Consider the following 19,417-nt stretch of genomic DNA (forward strand, 5'->3'; position numbering starts at 1 on the left):
TGTTTTTCACTGATTCTAGCATTGTGATTAGGTAGTTTTGATATGGATACCTTGTAGGCAGTGCAAATTCTAGCGGTGGCCTCACAGTTGTTAGATACGCCAATTCTCCCAAGTTGTTAGGAGAGTTCCGCAAGTTACTGTGCAGGTGCCCTAGCGATCAGGAAGGCTTGGCACAACTTTCTTGAAATTGCGTGGCCCATGAAAGATTGTGCTTGAGGCCTATACCTTTATACTACTGTACCCGGGACACTACTGTGCTATCTCTCAAATACCAGAAGTCCGAATTGGTACGCTTGAGGCCGAAAGAGAATACATAACACTACATTGTAGAGTTAAGCGTCATTTGCCATTTATTACACAAGTTTGAAATTAAGTTCAGGTCGTTTTGAGAGTAAGGTGATCACCCACGGAATTAATTGAGCAGCCAATGATGCAGTCGTCAGCAAAATGTCGTAGGCAAGAAGATATATCAGTGGGTAAATCGTTAACGTTTATTATGAATACCCGCCGCGGTGGCTCACTGGTTATGGCGCTCAGTTGCTGCCCCGAAATACGCGGGCTCAATCCCGGCCGCGGCGGCCGAGTATCGATGGAGGCGAAATTCTAGAGACCCGCGTGCTGTGCGATGCCAATGCACGTTATGCAGCGTCGTGAGGGAAAAAGATGCATGCGCTCTCTCGGCGCCATACAGAACCCTCTGCGTTTCGCGCCGGCCACGCTGAACCGATCTGCGCTTTCTTTGGTACGCATGCAAAGTGACCCAACTAATGGCAGGGTAGCTTGCACGGACTTGTCTTTAATATTTTCTGTTGAGCAGGTATTCTAGCCTACTTTTATAAAATGCATCTTCACAGCGTTGGTGAGAGCTTAAAGGGAAACTGCATTAAATTTGGTCTTTCTGTAAAATCACCGAAATTGGATTCAGAAGGTGCGATTATGTAAAGTTGCAGTCTTTGTTTTATTTCTTTTTGAGCGGATGGCGTTATTTTGTAGGTTTTGTGCGAGCGCGCGATTTGCCGCCCGCTCAGGCGGGAGGCGTGCGTAAAGCCCGTTTCACATGCAAGCGAAAATGCCAGCGAATCCTGTCGCAGCGACGGAAAAACCTGTTTCGACCCCTCGCGGCGGCTCGACGGGCCGGAGCGACGGGGTTCCAACAAGTTGGAAATTTTCGCAGCGACAGAGCGATAGCTCCGCCCTCTGACCAATGACTGCACGGCGGAAAAGCCACGTGACAAGAAGAGGATTCGTGCGGGAAAGACGACAATGTTTGTTTGCTACACGCGCTTCCGACACCACGACAACATGTCGCGTGGACTGTTCAATGAGGTGCTGATCATCGAAGTATCCAAGCGCCCACTTCTATGGGATGTTAAAGATAACAACTTCCGCAATAAGTCGATCAAGGAGTCCCTTTGGGAAGAAGTGAGGGACGCAATTCGAGCAATTGACGACACCGGTAAGTGAAAGCACGCTTTGTGGCGAGCTCGAAGATTATCAGCCATATTTTTTCATTGTGCAGCCAACAAATTTTCCTCGTCACACTGGCAGGATTCTGCAGCGTGTCAAACACTGTTTTATGTCCCCGTGCATTCCTGCGTACTGCTCGGTGTTTTTTTTTTTTCGGTGCGCCGGCTATTGTGCGTAGATGAGCTGTATGAAAATTGTCGGCATCACGCAGCCGTGAGCAAATGTTTTTGGTTCTTAAGATACGCTAGCTGCATCATTTTGTACCCTTCACTTTAATCGTGAAATGCACGACGTGCACGTTTTCATGTTTTCAGATACGTTTGTAAATGCGGGAGGCGTCAGGCGTGAAGTTAATCCGGGCGCTGAGAGCCTAGTAAAATCGTCTCTTGCGTGTATGTAGAGCGAGCGCTCCGTCCCGCGGCACTGCCCGCTCATCGTAGAAGTGTACGTAGCATTAATCTGCAGCTTCTGAACCGCGCAAGGAAGGAAGGAAGGCCTCAGACGTTGCTGGCACATACCCACTACGGGGGAGTGGCCAAGACACAGGCGGTTAATTACTAAATCATCTCGTGCGTGTCCGCAAAATAAACCATTCATCATGTGTGTGCCTCAGTTCAGTCATGCATGCATGCATAATCAGTAAAACTGCCTTTTAGAAGAAGAAAAAACTCGTGCTTCCGTACTGAATCGGGTGTTGTAAACAATTTCTGCAATATTCTTGTGTGCTAACAGGTGAGAATTTGTACATGTTCATGCTAAACTTTGGGCCACATGCCTGCCATTGTTTCCTAATATGCTTGTTTAACATTATGCTCTATACTGCTCCATATTTCAGTAACAGTTGAGGAGATTATTGCTCGGTGGAAAAATCTAAAAGATACGTACAGGCGAAAAATTAAAGACGAAAAAGATGGGAAGAAGAGTGGGTCAGGAGCCACTGCAAAGACGGCCTGGCCACATTTAAAGCAGATGGAGTTCCTGAGGGACTCCATGGAAACGAGACGGTAAGCAATGACTGATAATAATGATGAATTGAATGTGTAAGTGACAGCAATTAACAGCCTGTACATTCTACTCAGGAGCTTGTGCAACCTCGACGCCGTGAGCCACGTGCAGGTGGCCAGCGCAGTAGCCGAGACGAGCCACGCCAGCTGCAGCCCAGCATCGCCAGGCTCGAAAGAAGTAGAAGCATCGCCAAATGAATTTGAAAGCATGTATAGTGTCCCAGGCCTTCCTCATGAACCAGGACCATCCTGCATGGCAGCAACTTCACCAGAGGTTCTCCCACATAGGGGAAACAAGCGACAGAAGAAAAGGCGGCAGGAAGTGGAGGCTGCTGACAGGGACATTATTCCTCTAGCAAGAGGAGATGGGTGTACGACGAGTCAAATGTTTCGCATACATCCATTTCGGACGACTCCACGTCTGCTCCGCCGTCTGCCCCTCCGATTGCACGAGCGTCCATGTTTGCAAATGACCAGAATTTCGCAACGGCGCCGGTTACACCGCACGTACGGACTTAGAAAATGATGTTATTACCATCAAGATAAGAAGTAGTTGATATTTAAAACAGAAGAGTTCTTTATTTCTTAACAAAATTTGAGTAATCGTGGCAAAATAATGCATAAACATTGTCCATGTTGATGTTTGCAAACCACCGAAACCAACCGCGAGCTCGTATTCTTTGCCAGCAACACTGAGATTCGCAGCGGCAGTAAACGCTGTGGAGCGACGCATGTGAAACGGAACCCTGCGAAAAGCATCGCTGCGCCGTGCCGCTGGTCGCTGAGTTCGCTCAATCGCTTGCATGTGAACCGCCCTTAACGCTCACGAACGGGATCTGGCGCGCGCGACACGCGGGCGAAGAAGTTCTCCCTTAGTTTTTTTTTTTTAAATTGGCGCATGCTCGCATGAAAACACTATAACACGATATATTATTTTTTCTGCTCATTAAAGAATGCTCATATAATATCCCTGGGTGGTTTGTTCGGTTAATTTAGTAGACAGATTACTGACTCCAACCACGTTAATTTTTGAAAAAAACACGACGTTTCGGGACCGGCTCGGTCCCTTCTTCAAGGTGTGACTTCTGGCGAGGCGCAACTTCGCTTTTTAAGCCATTTTTGTTCGGTTTATGTACTGCATACTCAGAATAAGGGAGAAGATGTGTTCATAATGTGTATTTCTGTCCCGCGCCGCATCCGAGAGATTTTCCGTTGGAGGTTGTTTGAATTAGCGAAAAAAACTGCAACTTAAGTGAAAATACTTCCGAACTCTCTATTGACAACGAAAATACTAATGTAACAAGTGCTGGTGCGTTTTTGGCTATCCTCTGTAATTACGTGCTACAGAGTGCACATTTTTTGCACTAAATTCGGCGCTCTTTATAAGTGAATAATGTAGTTTATGTTCCCTTTTCGCTAAAGCGCGGCTGTCATGTTTTCGGTCTTGCACTTTCTAGGGAATACTGCCACCTTCTATTGCGAGGTGGCGCGCAACTGACCTGGAAAACAACGATGTAGCGCTTGCGCTATCGATTATCGACCGCCGCTACCGGTATATTGAGGACTACAACAACCGCTTCCTTCTGCCTGGCTCTATAGGCCTTCTTCGATGGAGACGTTATTTACATCTCCCTCACAATATACGTGACATTATGTACAGAAATGAGTCACGTTTGAAGCGCTGTCGTTTCAGTCGTGTCGATTCGGAAAAGGAAAAGATTTATATTTTTGTCGCTGTCGATTAAATTGCCGCGATAAATATTCTGAAATTCGCGAAGGCTAGCTGCGCCACACGCATCCGTTTTTCAGAGCTTGGCAGCCTTTGGGAAAACATGACATGGCGTGTCCCTTCCCCCGCCGCACTACTGTTGCAACCTTTAGCGGAATGATACGTTGGCACCCCCACCCTTCGCTGGCCTGGCAGCCGCGTGTATCAAATTCTAGCTCAAAGGACTCCGGACGCAAGCGGCGACACCCGCAGCGCGTCCCCTACTTGGCGCGTAGCGCCCACGCAGCTGCAGCAGGCGCACGTTGTGACGCCAAAGCAGCCGGGCACGGAGGCAGGGGGACGCGTGACGTCACAGGTTCCTAGGAGCAGTAGTTCAGGGCGCCGCCGCCAGGTGTGGCAGTTTAAAGAAATAATGTTAGAAAAATGTTAGAAATAAAAACAACGCGGCGTAGGGTGGCTAGCTTTGGGAGCACAAGGTGATACACCAAATCAGGGGGTACAGGGTGATATGGGATGGGCGTCGTTCGAGAGCAGAGAAGCTAGCAGTAAGATAGCATTTGAGGAGCGATTGAGAAAAATGGGGGAAAAGCAGTGGGCTAGGAAAGTTTTCAGATACCTGTACATAAGGAATGTTGACAGGAAATGGAGAAAGCGAACTAGAAAATTGACAAGCCAATATCTGGACAGCAGTAGGGGGGAAAATCAGCAATTATCGGTTAAGAAAAAGGCTAAAGAAACAGAGAGAGCTCTGTGGAAAACAGGGATGCTGACGAAATCGGCACTGGGAACATACAGGATCTTTAAGCAGGAAATTGCCAAAGAAAATATCTATGATAATTGTAGGGGAAGCTCTTTGTTGTTTGAGGCCAGGAAGAGAGTTTTGTGGCCTAAGCCATATAGTCAGGTACCACGAGATAGACACGTTATGCGTTGCGTGCTGAGAGGAGGAGGAAACGGCTGAACACTTGATAGTTTTCTGTAAAGGGCTTCACCCTACAGTGGAATGCAGCGGGGCTGATTTATCCAACGCAGTGGGGCTTAAGGACTGTGAAGGGATAGTAGATTTTAAGCGGATAGAAGTAACCAAGCGAAGGTTATCTGATTGGTGGCTGAACTGAAGACAAGGGTAGAGAGGGAGAGAGAGAGAAAGACAAACGGAAAGGCAGGGAGGTTATTTAGGAAGCGCCCGGTATGCTACCCTACACGTGGGAAGGGGAACGGAGGGAGAGAGAGAAAGGGGAGAGAACAAAGGCAGATGATCACTTTTTCATATGTCCGTTGGCCATTACTTGCAGAGTACAAATGGCACACACTGATAGTTCATAACCTTGCGCTCAGTCATGAGTCCTTCAAGAACTTGAAAAGTGCCTTCAAAGCTGTCCTCTGCGATGAAGGCTTACTCCAAGGACCCAGAATCTTGGCTTCAGTAAGGGGCCGAGGATCTAAACGGCGGAGGGTTGCAGCCAGGAGTGCACGCTCACGCAGAAACCGAGGGCAGTTACAAATAAGGTGTCTCATAGTTTCGTCGCACCCACAGATCTCACGTGCAGGAGAGTCTGCCATTGCGATTAAGTCCGGAGCAGGAATTTGTGAACGCCCCTCCCAGCCACAGGCGACACGACAGCGTAGCATCGCAGCGGGAGAGGCCGGACGGAGGACTTTGTAGAAGTAAGGGGTCTAGGCGGTGCAGACGGCATGTGGAGTTGCCAGCTAGGTGAAGACTATGAAGCTAAAAGCTCTCTTCGGCCAAGCATTCGCAGATGTCTTGCTGCGTCGGCTCTTGTCAATGGTATCTGGACAATGTTGGCACTGCCGTGTGCCGCTCGAGCTGAAGCGTCAGCTGCGTCGTTTCCGACAATGCCAGAGTGTCCCGGTATCAACTGGAAGACGATGTCATGACCCTCCTCCTGCGCCTGGTGTTGGAGATGTCTTAATTCAGCTACGAGTTGATCGGGATCGGCATGGCGCAAAGCAGAATTAAGACACAGTAAGGCTGCTTTTGAGTCACCGAAACAGCCAATTTATGGGGTGTTTGTGCACCGATGTACTGCACAGCCGCACGAAGAGCGGCCAATTCTGACCCGGTGGAGGTTGTCCGATGCGAAGTTTGCTGGATAATACTGGTCTGTCTCGTATGAATGACCACGGCGTAGGTTGAACTTGTGCCTGAGATCGAACCATCTGTATACACATGAGTGCGGTCACTATATGCGGCGTGGAGTAGGCAGAGTGTCAACTGTTTAATGGCCGGTGTCGATAAGTTCGATTTCTTCGTTATGCCCGGAATGGTAAGGCGCACGCATGGCTCCCGCAGACACCAAAGCGCAGAGGAAGGCCGTGCTGCCGGGGTGAACTGTGATTAGATGGACGACTGGTCGGCTGCTATAACCTTCGAAAACGCAGCGTGTGGTCTTCGATTCGCCACTGACAAAAGGTGGTGCTGGGGAATCCTTGTTAAATGCCGTATGTGGATCCGCAGGGTGTCAAGGGTTATATACGTCGATAGGGGTTAGTCCTGGGTGACAGCAATGGTAGCAACTGTTGGTACGCTGCGAGCGAGACCCAGGCATGTGCGATGTGCCTGACATTGTTTGGAGGGCACGAAAATTCGTCTTGCATGTGCTTGAAAGCACTCGTGCACTATACCGCAAAAATCCCAAAAAGGGTGCTCTGTAGCGTTGCATCAATCGACAAGCCCCATGATTTGCCGCCAAGAAATCTGAGGAGGTGTGTGATAGAGATTAGCTTTTTTTTTATAATGCTGCAATGCGGGCTCTATGATAAATTCCGATCTATAACAATTCCTAAAAAACGATGAGATGCACGATAGGCAATGACACGGCCGTCAATAGTTAGCGGATAACGAGTCATACTTTTGCGCGTAAATGCCACTATAGTGCACCTCTCAGCTGACACGCTCAGACCTTGCTCTCGGAGATAGGAGGAAGTTATGGTCGCTGCCCTCTGAAGTCTTGCTCGCACCTGGAGACGCGTCACAGAGGAGGTCCAGATGCAGATGTCATCGGCATACATAGAGATATGGACGGTATTAGGTAGGTGCTCCTGCAGTCTTACAAGTGTTAGATTAAACAAAGTAGGACTCAAACTGTCACGAAGACAACGAGAAAGGACTCTCAGGTATTGAATACACACAGAAAAATGCAACCCAAAACTGTAACAGCGCCGTTTCTGTGCACTTGTCTCGTCTTTTGTCCCCTACGCTGCTGAAAAACAATGAGCACTCCGCTCTGGGGCACGTCCCGGTAGGTCTAATGCACGGGTGCGGAGCCATCTTCACACATAATAAAAAATGTCCTTTTGGTCAGATTGCTATGGGTCCACGTATACATCCGTCTACCGATTCCAACAGCCTCTAGCGCATCAAGGATGGCTTCATGTGTCATGTTATCGTATGCACCTTTGATATCAAGAAAAAGTGGCGCGCACATGCGCTTCTGGAGTTTCTGTTGCTGTACTGTGGACAGAAGATCAACGACGTTGTCTATAGAGGAGCGACCCCGTCGGAAACTTACCATGGCATTAGGATGCACGTTATTGTGCTCAAGGTAACACTGAAGACGCGCCAGAAGCAATCTTTCCAAGACTTCTCCAACACAACTGGCCAAAGCTATTGGCCTGTGTGATGACATGTCGAGCGTGGATTCCCAGCGTTTATCCTCGGGTTTGCAGCGTGTTGCTCCTGCATCACGAAATTCAGCGATGGATGTTGTCTTTACTTGTGAGGAGCTTGATGCTGCCCTTGCAGAAAGTAAGCTTTCTTCTGCACCAGGTCAAGACGGCATTACATATGCTGCGCTGTAACACCTTGGCCACGACGCGCGTAGAGGGCTACTCAGCCTTTACAACCACTCGCGGCAAGACGGAGTTGTTCCTCCCGAGTGGAAATCCAGCCGCATGCTACCATTACTAAAACCAGGGTAGACAAGAGTAAAATTTCATAAGTTATGGCTAGGTGGCTTGAGCCACCGCCCGATTAAAGGGTTCAGCCTTATCCATCCATCCATCCATCCATCCATCCATCCATCCATCCATCCATCCATCCATCCATCCATCCATCCATCCATCCATCCATACGTCCTTCCGTCCGTCCGTCCGTCCGTCCGTCCATCCGTCCATCCATCCATCCATCCGTCCGTCCGTCCGTCCATCCATCCGTCCGTTCATCCGTCCGTCCGTTCGTCCATCCGTCCATTCATCCATCCATCCATCCATCCATCCATTCATACTTCCGTCCGTCCGTCCGTCCGTCCGTCCGTCCATCCATCCATCCATCCATCCATCCATCCATCCATCCATCCATCCATCCATCCGTCCGTCCGTCCGTCCGTCCGTCCGTCCGTCCGTCCGTCCATCCATCCATCCATCCATCCATCCATCCATCCATCCATCCATCCATCCATCCACCCGTCCGTGCGTCCGTTCGAATGAGGGGAAAAAGGCCTTTTCGTTGGCTTCCTGCAAAAAAGATGCGGTTTATTCATCTTGGCAACTCCAGCTTTCATTGCGGTAGAAAATTAGGCCGCCTAAAGTTTAATGCATGATACCGTTCGCTGTCCAGATAATGCTTTGTTGAAAAGCTTGATAATAACAATAACCCTAATAAATCTTTCTTAACCTTTATTGCATAGAGATGACATGTTGTCGGGTCTGCCGAAGCCTCGACGTGGCATAACCCAGCTTAACTCAGGCATAGCTCAGCAGCATTTGCAGATAACACTTAGCGTTTTTCTTCCATAAACACGCAGCCGCCGCAGTCGGGTTCGAACCCGGGAACTCCGGAACGGCTCGACTACTGATCCGGAGTTCCCGGGTTCGAACCCGACTGCGGCGGCCGCGTTTTTATGGAGGAAAAACGCTAAGGCCAGCATGTGCTGTGCGATGTCAGTGCACGTTAGAGATCCCCAGGTGGTCGAAATTTTCCGGAGCCCTCCACTACGGCACCACTTTCTTCCTTTCTTCTTTCACTCCCTCCTTTATCCCTTCCCTTACGGCGCGGTTCAGGTGTCCAACGATATACGGGACAGACACAGCGCCATTTCCTTTCCCCAAAAACCAATTATTATTATTATTATTATTATTATTATTATTATTATTATTATTATTATTATTATTATTATTATTATTATTATTATTAAACCATGGCATGCACAGTTCTGTCTTTCTGCCTTGTGTTCTGTTCTTAGCCGCCAGGTTGGGGCTGCACCTCTTGAAATGTAACTCAAGCTTGCGTTTGTTCTGTGATAGTGGTGTGGTCGCTGACGTACGAGGCACCTATGCGCCTGAACGCTTTCTGAGCGTCCTGGAGACTTTTGTCTGACAGCACTCATTTGTTACAGTGTTAAGTCATAAATATACAGCAAAAGAAAGAACGACATCTCTAGGAGCTCATGAATGGTGTTCCATGAAGTATAATAAAAGAATAATCTGATTATCGTCAGGCGTGCCTTCAATCGAAATGGAGTAAAAAGGGGAAACCAGAAACGATGGCCGCTTTGAATAATGCCGTTGCAAGCATACGCAGTGAGGAGAGGAACTGTATCGTCTGTTCTAAACGACATAATGTGTGGGGATTCGGCTTCTTGAGCGATTGCGCGCCCGCTGCTGCCGTTTGCTCGTTAGAGACCCCCGTGGGGTGTCCGCGAGCGGAATGCAGGCGGCCGCGCTGCTTGTCCTCCTTTCCAAGGGAAGCTCTTTTGAAGAACCGCTGTAAATCACCCTCCCTTCCGTTCTTCCCGCTTCGACCTCGCGTCTCCATTGGGTCACTTCCAGTGACAGCTGGGGGGCGTTGTTTCGGCGAGAGGCCCGAGCGGGAAATGAACGGGGAGACCGCCACCGACTCGGGCAGCACAAAGGTGCGTAGATTTCGCCTCCCGGGTGCCCCGGCCTTTGCCGGGGGACCAAGAGCGCAGGTGGTGTAACCTTGCGCACCTAGTATGTACGCTTGAGTCCAGGCCCGAGCCTCCGGAGTCCCGTCGCCCGCCTGTGCGACGCTCCGGATTCGGGAGGGCCTGATTTGGCTGGTTCTCCGTCATCGCCGCCCATTGCCGCTGACGACGCGCGATGAGCCATCGACGTGCGACCTGCGTCGTCAAGATGTGCTCCGCGCATTCTCCTTCCTCCCTCGTGTTGTGTCGCGCGCGATTTAACCCTCTGGTTGGCCGTGCGGCATGCTATCGCCCTTGGCTGTGCCGTCACGCGCGTATGTAGTCTTTGCATTGCGCGCGCGGCTCCGCGGGCCCGCTTTCGGGTGCTGCGGCTGGGCCATGGGTCTGGGGATCAGTGCAGTGTTGTGTGATACAGCTTACTGTGTAATAAACACTTGTGCTCTCAAATAACTGCGCCTTCCTTCCTTCGGAGCGAGAGCGCAGCCGCGCGGCGAACGCTGGCTATGCCCTAATCTTGCTCTGGCCCGAACCCGCGATATGTGGGCGAAGTGCCACTCAGTTAACACTTCGGCACGGGTTCGTAACCCAATCCCACAAATTAGATGAATAACTCACCATGCATCATTATTTTCCAAGTTTAATTAAAGGGATTTACTCCGGATCAGGTTGTTCCGATACTGCTTTAGTTATTTTTGGGGTACGAAATAACTAGTGTCAGTGTGTCAGTGTGTTTACCTGCGCTGCGTTGCTGGCGCATGCCAGTATTCCAAAAAATACTTGGCAATGACAAAGAAGAAAAAGATGGCCAAAGTCCGCAAGTTGCATGCGATTAAAGAATCTTGTTCCAGGCTCAGGCGGGTTGGTAATATGAGAAATATTTTAAAGAATATTCCTTAACGGTTTAACCACCAACCTCGAGCAGTACTCGTCATGGAAGACAGCACCACTATTGAAAATGGCGTGTTGCACTCGTACGGCCCGCTGCTCCCATCGCTACAGGCCAGTTATGGCCGGCAATCTCGCTGGTTGCAATTTTCAAAGCTTTCAATTCAATTTTCAACTTCTTTTTCAAAAACGCGTTTCCGCCTATAGCGTCTAATTTCAAGCCTGACAATGGTCGTTTCATAATGGCGTCCCGCATGAAGAATGCCGGTGGCAGCCACGTCCCGAAAAAAAGAGCTGCTCTGAAGCAGTTCTAGCAGCAGCGCTGCTGACGGCCTGGAATTTGTTCTCGGCAGTGATTCTGGCTAGGTTTGCGAGCTGGAGACGGCAGCAGAGGAACAGAAGAGGAGCGACGGGGACGCGCTGGGTAGTGCACGTTATTTTTGTTAAGACCAAGCAGCACATGCGCACTCAGCAGTGTGTTACAGATTATCGGATCAATGTAATACGGCCCACTGCAGTACGGTGTAACCGAATATTGTGGTCTGCACTGAGAGAAATCCGCCCTCAGGACAGCTTTCTCATTTCAAATTATTAGAATTAGAATTACATGGAAAATATCATGAATACTTTAAAAAAAACTTTGCAGTTGTGTTAAGTTTTTCGGGAATTAATTTGGTGGTTAAAGGGTAAAACGTGAATTAATTTTAGCTCCACAAACCTATTAAGATGTGATAAAAATAGACTGCCATGTAGTGCCGTAAGGAATGTAGGGCTATTTTTTCTTTTACTTGTGTTGAAGCAGGGGATCGTAACCGGTAATTTATGCAACAGATCTGGCGAAGTCGCCCGGAGGTAGAAGGCATACACGTTTGTTTTTCGTCAAGTCAGAATTGGCGTGGACGGACTACTGAGTCGTGTGCGGTATGTGTGTGCTCAACAGGAGGGCACGCGAAGGGCGAGTGTTTGATGGAATGAAGTTTAACTGGTATTTATTTATTTATTAGTACCTCAGAGGCCCACAAGGGGCATTACATGAGGGGTGGGCTAACATATCATTTAATTAGAGCACCGATGAATGATTTCAAGGATTCTAGGCGAGGACTGATAAACGCTTCAGTGGGTAGGTTGTTCTAGTCTCTTGCGGTCTGGGCAAAGAATGATGTCAGATGCGCAGAAGCGGATGCTCGAGGTGTATGAACAGCTTTCAGACGACTCATGCGAAGTGAAAGGTGGTGTGCAGGGGTGATAACAAAATCACTGAAAGGGGAATGATAAAACCTGTGGAAAAGGCAGAATGGGTTATTTTCCGACGGGATTCAGGGCTGTGGAGGTTAGCCTTTGCTTTAAATACTGTTACGCTCGTATGATATGAATAATCCCGCGGTTCTGAACGGACCCAAGGTTAATTTGTTAGGGGTCCCAGATTGAGCATGAATATTCAAGTTTAGGACGGACAAGAGTTAAATAGGCGGAAAATTTTGCGGAAGCAGATGCCAATCGCATTACGTTTTAGATAACCAAGAACACGGTTCGATTCGTTGGTTATGTTCATTATTTGGGTGGTCGAAGAAATTCCTGTCTTCGGCTGATTCCTATATATTTATATGAAGCTGAAGAAGGATACAATTGACGAAGAAGAAATGATATTGGAGTGTTTTATTAACGTTTAAAGATATTAGCCAGTTTGCGCACCACTGTTCCAGAAGTTTTATGTTGCATTGCAGATGGTAAGTGTCTGTTTTATTAGTGCAGTTCCGGTAAAGGACGCAGTCATCGGCGAACAAACGAACATTGGAAGGTAGATTACTTGGGAGGTCGTTCATGTAAATTGAGAATAACGGAGGCCCTAAAACCATGCCTTGTGGCACGCCTGATGTAACAGGGGAGATTGAAGATGCATGATTGTTAGCCCATACGAACTGTTGGCGGTTAGTGAAAAAATTTCGGGGCCGAACATATACCAGAGGGTTCAGGATTAAGAGTTAAAGTTTCAATGAGAGGCGCTGATGGGAAACTTTGTTGAAAGCTTTTTCAAAGTCTAAGAAGAGAGCGTCCACGGGTGTGTTAGTGTCCATACTAGAACTGATGTCGTGAGTAAAGAGAGGTGGTTGGGTAGGGCAGGATAGGTTTTTCAGGAACCCGTGTGAAGAAGGCTGAAAATGTTGACCGCCTGCAAGACGGTCGTGATGTGTGAGTAAAGTACGTGCTTGATTAATTTAGAGGAAACGCCAGTGAGGGAGATGGGACGGGAGTTCTTGCTAAACGATGGAGGGCCATTTATGTGCACTGGGATGATTTTTTTCCACTTTCCAGTCGAGAGGTACAATACCTGACTCGAGTGATTGCTCGAAGATATGATAAAAAAGAACGGCGACAATGTTTTTAGCATTTTTCACAACTCTTATGTTAATTTCATGCATACCAGCCGAAGTTATAGTTACATGGAATCGATTAACGCGATTATTCTGTTAGTGTCAAACCGTATATCCGGCATAGGAGTATAATCAAAATAAGGATAGTCAGGCATGTTACACAGGTTTGTGAGTAACATTGGATCAAATTGTATAATTTATTACTTTAGCCGCGTCAATGTGTGGAATAGGTGAACCGTGATGGTCGCACAGCGATATTGGCGGGGTTGCTTTTGGGTTCATGGCCTTCCAAAATTCCTGGGGTTGTTGTGAAGCATATCAGGTAATGTGGATGAGAAGAAGGTTTTTTTGGCTTTGGCTGCCTGAGAAAGAACGTTCATTTCGGCAGCATGATATTTTGCAATGCGTACACGTCATTAGAATGCTTTGCAGATCGGAAGAGCCTTTTCTTTTGCTAAGCAGCCTTTTTAACGTTCATTTTTTAACATTCAAACAGTGATAGTTCGCACCGGATTGTAATCCAGTTATGTCCTGGACGGACTAACTTTCATCTGGCTTCCTCGAAACCATCCCATTGATTCTTTAATGCCCACTTGCTGCATGGACACGGTGTTCTTATAGTTTTTACGCCCAACCATAAAATTGTATCATCGTATTACTGCAGCGGATAATCGAGCTAAGATCATTGCCATCAATATTAAATAGTAATGGGTTTCAATGGGCAGTTTGGATGAAGATGCTGGATTTTTTATTGGACCACGGTGGACTCCTCCGAGGGTTCGGAGAGCATGCAGCTCCTAACCACTGTTTTGGATACGTCACAACGTTTCCTTGAAAATGGAAAGAACCGGCTCCGCCTATATACTTTGTGGGGTTTTAATAGTAGAGATAAATACGTTTCGCCCATTTAATCACGGCTGACACAGTTCAAAGCCGTCCGGACCCCACCCCATGATAGCGTACGCTACTGGCCGAAGGCCGACCAAGGAGGGAATTTGCTCTGAGTGAACAAGGGAACGACACACTGGCTGACACAAACAGGCATTTATTGCTACAGCACCAATTACGCCAGCTAGCAACAAAATATGGTAAGGAATTGAGACCATCCGCCTCACCAGCAAGGCTACGAGCGAATGTTCGCCCGCGCTAGGGCAAGGGATACTCAAGCAGAATGGACATTTGAGCTAGTTTGTATTGCATCTTGTAAAAAAATATAAAGCGCACTCAGGACAACACACAAGGAAGACCAAACAACACAAGCGCTAACTCCAACTGGGCGTTTATTCAAGAAACACACAGAAAGAGAGAAAAAACCACAAACAAAATAAAAGCTTTCCCGCAGGCACATCAGGATAAGTGCTCATGCAGGCGCGTCAAGATAAGAAAACTCCTTTTCATGCGCAACCACCATGGGGTCGGCAACACACGTGTGCTGATTCTTACCGATGTAATAAGGCTCTGAAAGCTCTCTGCTTAGCTGATTAGGTGGTCGAAACAAGATTTTGGTTTGGTCAAGGAAAGGCTTGCAACCGCTGCTTCTCGAACAGTTATTAGCGAGATTCGATGAAGGCGACTTTTATAAGGACAAAAAATTATTTTGCAAGCGCACATTAAGGCAGCGACCCGTTTGACCGATGTAGGTGTCCGACCAAAGAGATGGGAATGTGATACACCCCTCAACTATGTCAGGTGTTCAAAAGGAGTGGTGTATCACATTCCCTTCTCTTGTGGCCGGACCTACATCATCAAACGGGTCGCTGCCTTAATGTGCGCTTGCAAAAGCATTTTTTGTACTTGAAAAAGTCGCCTTCGTCCAATCTCGCTAATAACTGTTCGACAAGCAGCGGTTGCAAGCCTTTACTTGATCAAACCAAAATCTTGTTTCGACACCCTAATCAGCTAACCAGACAGGTTTCAGAGGCCTATCACATCCGTAAGAATCAGCACACGTGTGTTACCGACCCCATGGTTGTTGTGCATGAAAAGGAGTTTTCTTATCTTGACGCGCCTGCATGAGCACTTATCCTGATGCGCCTACGTGAAGGCTTTTGTTTTTTGTGGTTTTCCCCCCTGTTTGTATGTTTCTTGAATAAACTCCCAGCTGCGAGCAAGCGCTTGTTTTGTTAGGTCTTCTTTGTCCGTTGTCGTGAGTGCGCTTTATATTTTTTACAAGATACAAGGGATACTCTGAAGCCAGACGGGACGAGATACGGTAGCAAGGCTCCTCGCCACTTCCTCGCCCCGCTGGCGAAGAGCGGAGCCGCGAGCGGAACGTCCGCTCAGCCCAAGATCGCGCGCGGCAATTACGTCGTTCGTGGCGACTCCCTTCTTGAGACGTTGCCGTGGGAGGGTGCACCGCAAGGCAGTCTCCACATCCCCACAACTTTAAACAGACCCTCGCGCCTGAAAGAAGGTCCCATTGAGGCGTCTCCTGATCTCCATGCAATTCAGTCAGGTCTTGCAGCGGAGGTCACGCCAACAGCGTCCACGCAGAATTTCGCAGTTTCCCAAAGGCGGCGTGAAAGTCTCCGCTGCGAAGACTAGCATGGTCCTTGGGCTCCTTGTCCGCAAGCCCGCGAAGAGAAGGCCGGTTGGAAAACTGCAGGCCTGTATTTTTGCAGTAGTCGGGCAACACCAGCCGGAGGTGACTGCTCACTGGTCTCGCAACAGTTTCCCCGGGTGGATGCGGCGAACAGAATACAGGGTGCTCCGTCGCAGAAGGCGGCAGCAGACGATGCGCACCGGACAGCAAGCCTGGGTGGCTCCAACGGATCACCAAGATTGCCGAAGCGCTCTCGGCGTGCCTCTAACTTAGGTCACGGGAGGGGAATCGGCATCCGCAATTGCCTCATGGCACAATGCTTAACTCGCTAGCAAAACGCGTCAGGCGGCTGTGCAAACGCAAAGTTCGAGTGAGCAAAGCCTTTTCTTGAGTTGACCGAGACTGCTCAGTTCGTGCGATGTTAAAAAATTGGGTGGGCAGTGAAGTGTGCCCCCTGTCAGCACCACGGTCCGGTAGTCGTGTCTCTTCTGACATGGTGCAGGCAGCTCCGAAAAGCTTTAAGCCTCACTACCACACCGACAACGACCGTGAACAAAACAGCGACCCGAAACGGGTTACGTGCGCGAAGCCGCGAGGAGAGACCCAGGTCTGTGGGGTGGTCCTACTCCGCTCACTGCACGAAGAAGCTTCTGAGCGGTCGGCGCCCACCGCATACCGGACGGTGTCGGAGCGCCCGGTGCCGAGCTGCAGTATCAGCGAGCTCGTGGCAGCACTCGTGGCCTCAGGCCACCCGGCTCCCAGAGTCGAAAAAAGACGGCAGAGAGAAATATATACAAAAACACGGACCACCCACGCGGCTTCCCTACTCACTCGCATCGGGCACGACAATTCTGCGGGCGCTAGGCCTCGCGCTCGTTCGATACGGACCAAGTGGTTATCGTGTTCAAGAAACTCCAGAGAAAACTTGGCGAAAAACGTGCTGAGCATGTCGAAAAGTTCCAACATGATGCAGCGCAATACACCTCGCACTCAAGAAAGCATGCCGCAGGTCCTAGCGGTCAAAATTCACTCTAGGCCTAGCACTTGTCAAGTCCGGACAATGAGCGTTCCTCGAACCGAACAGAAGGTCATCCAATGCTCCAAGAGCAGAACCCACGTTGGGCTGGCAGATGTGGGGTTTTAATAGAGGAGATAAATACGTTTTCCTTTTAATCACGGCTTACACAGTTCAAAGCCGCCCGGACCACATCCCGTGATAGCGTACGCTACCGAGCGCAAGCCTACCACGGCGGGCCTTGCTCTCAGGGAACCAAGGAATGACACACTGGTTCAAACAAGCATTTTTTGCTAGAGCGTTAAGAGCGCCAGCTAGCAACAAAATACGCTAAGGAATCGAGATCGTCCGACTCCCCAGCAAGGTTGCGAGCGCTAGGGCAAGGAATACTCCGAAGCCAGATGGGACGAGATACGGGAGCAAGTCTCCCCGTCACTTCCTTGCCTCGCTGGCGAAGAGCGGAGCCGCGTGCGAAACGTCCGCTTGCTCTGACGATCCTAGCCGAAGACATATGTTGCAGCAAGACTTTCATTTGAGCTAGTTGGTTGTAGCTTGACATGGTTTACGCAAAAAGCGTACAGCGTCCTGTCTTGAGTGTGCTTGTCTTCGTCTTTTAACGCCTGTACGCTTTTTTGCGTAAACCATGTCTAGCCGAAGAGCGCGCGCTCTGCCCCGCACGCAGCAATCGCGCCGTCCGTGGCGCCCTCCCTTGTTAGTTAAGGTAAGTAACCAAGAAAAGTCACGTGGTGCCTCACAGAAGCGTTTGCGGGTCGGTAGGCTCGAAACGCCGATTGGTCGGTGGGATGCGTGTCTGCGTGACGTTTTTTTCGCTTCACCCTCGTTCTCAACCGGATGTGGGGTCGCTGCGCCTCTCTCGGTCTGTCCCTAGAGGGCCTAGGCAATCGCTAGGGCCGGCCGGCCGGCCGCCGCGCGTGCGTGGTCCACGGGCATTCTCTTCGTGAGCCTAGGTGGCGCCGCGCGCGTTTCGGGAGCTGTCCAGGTATGGCTTTTTTGCGTGGTGCGCTCGTCGGCGACAGCCAGCTGAAATTTCTGTACAGTTTTTGCTTCCACGACATTGCGAAGACCCCCAAAAGGCGCTGACCCGCGAGAAATCGCCAGCGACATAATGGTACGCATTTTATCTCAAATTTCGCTTCATGAAGTGCTGTGCCGCTTACCTACATGCCTTGCGCATTCCAGGCCTCGTTTTGCTGCTGCAGGACCACGTGGCTGGTGTCGTGCTGGTGTTCAAAGTTTTGCAACGCCATTACGATGACCCACATAAGGTGCGGTTTGAGGACCGCCGTCGTCGCCAGCTGAACCGCAGTCCGACAGCCACGATGAAGCGCTTGTCGGGCGTGCACGTTCTCAACCCCAAGGTAACGGTTGAACAACGTTTTCACAAGTTTTCTCGTGCAGAACTCACCAAATTGCGGAGCTTGTACCGTAAGTTTTTTTTTTTGCAGCATCGTTTCCTGGATGCTTCTGGCAAGCCGATGCTGTCCTTATTTGCCGCGGACCGATACCACGCGACGAGAGGCCGGGACATCGACCCCAGTGCGCCTTTCTTCCTTTGCAGTGGCAAGTCCGGGGTCAAAGTGGCCACGATAATTCTGCCACTGCAATCTGCCCTTTCGGATCGCTATCAGCTGCAACGGTAAGTCCAGAAGTTCCGACTCGCGCATTGTGGAAATCGCGCCTGGCGTAAGTATCGAGCATTCACCCAGTGCAGTGCAGCTTTGTTTGATTCCTTAAAGACTTCTCACGCTTTGTCGAAATCGACGGCAGCCGTGAAAATTTACATATTAGACCTCGCTATAGCATTATCACAGCGCAGCACGCCTTTGTTTCTTTGCGTTGGCAAGCGTTAGAAGCGCGCGCCGTCTCGCGCTTTGTCCAAGTCGGCTCTACAACTCGCGCTAAACCTCGTTGCCCGGTTGACAAAGTGCACGGCTTTGTTCCTTTCAATGGCAAGCCTCTGCCGCTACAGTCGGCAGCCTTAATTTTTATGATCGCTGTCAGCTTCAACAGCAAGTCCAAGAAAAGTTATGACGATCGCGCGGCAGAGACAAAAGCTAGTGCTTGTAGCTACAGACTTACCCAGCTCCAGTGCGCCTTTGTTTATTTCCGTAGCGACTACTCACGCTTTGTAGAAATCGACGCCAGTCGTGAAAATATACATATTAGTCCTCGCTACAGCATTAGCCCAGCGCAGCACGCCTTCGTTTCTTCGCGTTCTAACTTGTTTGCAGCATATCTTTGTTTGCACGGTACTTTTTTCTTTTCAGTCGTTTCCTGAATCTGTCCAAAGAGCCGGGCTAGGTGGATGATTGTTCGCCGTCAGTGGAGCCACATGGCGATCGCACTGCATACAGCATGACTTTGGTCCCTGTGTTTTTTAAATAAAAACATCAGATGTCGAAGGTCATGGTCGTGTCCGAGGATTGCTTCGACAGCTGGGGCAAAACGATGGGGACCGCGTACGCTGTGTTGTCGC

General features: G+C 49.4%; 1 protein-coding gene across 1 annotated transcript; it reads left to right on the forward strand.

Annotated features, from left to right (window-relative positions):
* Nucleotides 1-1,140: 1,140 nt before the first annotated feature.
* Nucleotides 1,141-3,969, forward strand: LOC144102787 (uncharacterized). Its single transcript, XM_077635950.1, has 4 exons — nt 1,141-1,456; nt 2,303-2,471; nt 2,547-2,842; nt 3,929-3,969. Exons 1-4 carry the CDS (start codon nt 1,264-1,266, stop codon nt 3,967-3,969), a joined length of 699 nt encoding a protein of 232 aa, XP_077492076.1. The 5' UTR covers nt 1,141-1,263.
* Nucleotides 3,970-19,417: the final 15,448 nt, after the last annotated feature.

Source organism: Amblyomma americanum, chromosome 8 (genome assembly GCF_052857255.1).
Source record: "Amblyomma americanum isolate KBUSLIRL-KWMA chromosome 8, ASM5285725v1, whole genome shotgun sequence".
Lineage (NCBI taxonomy): Eukaryota > Metazoa > Arthropoda > Arachnida > Ixodida > Ixodidae > Amblyomma > Amblyomma americanum.